The 3,627-nt window shown below is 43.4% G+C and overlaps 1 protein-coding gene across 1 annotated transcript in view; it reads right to left on the bottom strand.

Moving 5' to 3' along the window:
• Phlpp1 (PH domain and leucine rich repeat protein phosphatase 1) overlaps nucleotides 1-541 on the bottom strand; it is a gene marked incomplete in the record, with an annotated part of 209,432 nt that extends 208,891 nt beyond the window's left edge. Inside the window, 1 exon segment of the mRNA XM_013511215.1 lies at nucleotides 1-541. Within this exon segment, the coding sequence (XP_013366669.1) occupies nucleotides 1-85 (85 nt within the window).
• Between the last annotated feature and the right edge of the window lie 3,086 nt (nucleotides 542-3,627).

Here is a 3,627-nt window from a genome sequence, read left to right as displayed (position 1 = left end):
CCCCGGCCGCCCCCGCCGCCGGAGCTCCAGCCTCCCGGGAGCCCGCGTCAGGGAGTCGCTGCGCCGGGGCCGCGGCGGGCTCCATTGCAGTGGGGCTTCACGTTTCCCCCCCAGCTCCGGAGGCAGCGAGCTGAGAGGGAGGCGGCAGAGCGAAGGTGGGAGACGGCGGCGGAGCGCGGAGAAGGAAGAAGCCAATGGCGTTCGGCGCGGCCGTTCCAGGGGATTATGTGGCAATTCGGAGCATTCCGTCGGTGTCTCGGTGTCCCATCCCGCGCGCCCGCCTTGCGGCCACCGCCCCCCCACACACGCCCTGCCCGCCCGGGTCGCGGGCTCCACAGCGGCAGGCCCCGCCCGCTCCCCCGCCTCACCCCAGCGAGCCAGCGGCGGATCCCGCCTCATTGAATATTAATCGCGCGCGGGGAGTGGGAAGGCGGGAGGCGGGGGGAGCTCCGCGCGGGCCTCATGCATATGCATAGCTAGCAGGACGGCATTCCAGGGCGGAGCGGGAAGAGCCGGAAGGCGCTGGGAGGTGGGGCTTCAGGGTAAACAAACGTGACGCGTGCGTATGGGGACGGGGCGGGACCGTTTCCCGGGAGATTCCTGGCCAGGCTGGGGAAGGGTGGTGGAGAGCAGCGTACGCGATGCATTCTGGGAGTTGTGGTGCTCATCAGGGGATGGGCATGCCAGAGAGAACCATAATAGACTACAAGTCCCAGCGATGCTGAGGTTCTACTCCTCTGTTCCGCCCGCCGCCCTGCAGAGGCCAGGTAGTATTGTGCCCTCTGCTGTTCAACTGTGTGCTAGGGTACGTTCTCCGTAAACTTGCACTTTACTCGGCAACTCCCGCTGGCCAGATGACTTTTATTTTGCTACTATTTGAAAGTGAGGGCTTTCAGGGACTTCATACAGTACGGAAGTCCTGGTTCCCCACTCCGGGCGTTGTATGAGATACACATACCCTCAGCACCGCAAGATCAGTGACCGTCAGTGTGGGCTCATCTGACTTTTTTTACTTTTTCAATGCCTGGGAAAACAGCCAGTGTCTGGAATTCTAACTTAAATGATTGGTAAGGGTACTCGGTAGAAATTGCTCGACCCACGCTCTCCCTGTCCTGTGATGAGAAAAACAGCAAAGGATTTGGGGTCTCATTGTTTCCCCCGATCTTGAAGTTTGAAGTAGCTTAATGACACAGTAAGCTGTGGAAAGCGGAAGATCGCTAGAATGGAGACAGTGGGATACAAGAACGGCTGCTTCTGTGTTTTAATGTCTTGTTGGTTTTTTTCTTGTGGCATTCCAAAAAAGTTCTTTTTTTGGTGCCACAATGTTTAATTGTGGTCTGAAGAAGCTGCTTCTTTCACTTCTTTGTCAGTTGAAGCAGTGTTGTTGGCTGGAGTAGAGCACTTTACTAAAAATTATTTAGCAAACATTTTTAATTCAGTACCATTCTCCTTCATTGCTTTATAAATGTGTATCTTCACATGTGAGACTTTTAAATAGCTGCAACTGCATACCCCAAGACCTGCCTTTACTTCAATAATTTGAGGGCGAGAAAAGAGAGAAAGAGGTCAACTGGAACTTATAGCAAGGAAAGTTGTATTTAGTTTGAACAGATAACATTGAAGAGAAGTAAAGAAAACCACGGGGACAAAGCAGTATTTTTCACTAATACTTGAAATTGTTGAAAATGATTTCCTGTATTTGTCTTTGAAAGTCTTACCCCTTGGCTTCGAGGACCCAATTTTTATTCCAGTTAAATTAAATCAACCAAAATATTAAGTACTAGGAAGATTTCAAATTCCCTCAAAAGAAATATGTATTTGAGTCAATTAATTTAACAAATAATTATAGAAATATATACCAGTCACTGTGTTATAGCAGTTCAATGAGTCCGACACTGTTCCTGCCTTTATAGAGTTTATAGATCAGAATTAACAACACTGAACAGGTGAGACAAAAGTACAGAAGGAGAAAATACATGTCACTGAGGAAACACATAAAACAGAAAATTAACTAGTCTAGGAAGTCAGAGAATAAAGAACAAACTTCAAGTGCAATTTTTAGAGTGAAAGGAAATGAGTACTTGTTGAAGGATAAATGACAGATTGAGAAAAGAGAGAAAGAATGATACTGAGGATAAATTTCAACTGCACTAATCCATAAGTAGTCTTGAACAGCCCTTAATATTATTAGTTCTAGAAGTGGAAAGAATGATATTTTAACTTAGGCATCCTTTAATAAGACTAAAAGCAAAACACATGTTAAATTTCAGTACTAAAATGTGGAATTTTTGCAGCTCTGTATATTCAGTAGTTCCATAGCTGATTTCCTACGAAGCCTCTTTAATTTTTGCTATATTAAGAAATACGTATTAACTCCCATATATCTACTTTCTGGAATCATATAGCTTTAGCTAATGTAACAAGCTCTAGGTAAGTTTCTTATAATCAAACATGCTATCACCACTGGCTAAATGTCCATTACCATCCTCTCTTAAAAAAATTATAGTACTGTATTTAATCTACCTCTGATTCCTATCATCTAGCCTTATACAACTACCCCAGTCTGCCTTTTATCCTTTGAGAATTTTGCTTATTCTTTGAAGGTGTTTATAATCAAAACATATTCTCTGAAGGGGAAATTTCTTGAAGAAAAGGCATTGCTTAGAAAATTTAGTGCCCAAAGTATTAGAGTAGGAAAGGGTTGGTGAGACACCATATACATACATCTGGCAGATAGGAAATTGGTTTCAGGGATACCTATAACCAAATTGGTGGTGGTGAGGTGAATAATAGAGTGAAAGTATCTTCACATAAAGAAAAAAGAAATATATTCAAACCTTACCAAAAGACAGGGGTGGAGGGGTAAAGAATACAGTTTTGCCAGATTTCATGCATAGAATCTATAATCCTAAAGATGGCATATTCTATTATATTCAGGATAGTAAAAATCAGAGTGAAGGGAACAACAGGACAGAGATCCAGAATGCAATCCTTCATGAAGCTAACTAAACTTCAGAGCTCAGAGGAGAGAGGGAAAGAGGCAGAGGCAGAGGCAGAGAGAGACAGAGACAGAGAGACTCTAAAGACAGTCCTCTTAATGTCAGATCAACCAGAACCTTGTAGTTGAAACAAATTGATAAAAAGCAATTAAACTTGTACTCAGAGCCTGCTAGTATCAGGGAATATCATCCAGACCATCTTTGCAAACCCACACTATACAGTTTCTCTGAATAAGAAAATGGTTCTGATAAAAGATAAAATTTTTTCAACTGTCCATGAAATAGCATCTTCCCCCACTTAAAAAGCAGAGTAGGAATATGCCAGTATCCTAAAACCATGTAAACTACCTCCAAAGTGTCCCAAACATACAACCTAATACTGTACCACATTTCTGTCAAGCTATACTTTTCAAAGAGTCACATCTTCAAATGCTAAAAGATAATCCTGAAAAGAAACATCAGATGTAAAAGTTCTAAACCCTAATGCCAACTTGTTAAAATATTTGCATAGCTAAATTTAGAGAAACAGAACATAAATTTCAATTTACTGCCACAGTTTACTCTCTGTTGTGTGATTTATGACTGTGTGTTCTGTGTTCTGCATCTAGGTTAATCCTGTTTGCATTCT

This window comes from Chinchilla lanigera, unplaced genomic scaffold (genome assembly GCF_000276665.1).
Source record: "Chinchilla lanigera isolate Chin_1 unplaced genomic scaffold, ChiLan1.0 scaffold00001, whole genome shotgun sequence".
NCBI classification, from domain to species: Eukaryota; Metazoa; Chordata; class Mammalia; order Rodentia; family Chinchillidae; genus Chinchilla; species Chinchilla lanigera.
Note: the sequence above shows the minus strand (reverse complement) of the source record. Positions and strands in the feature narration are given on the sequence as shown.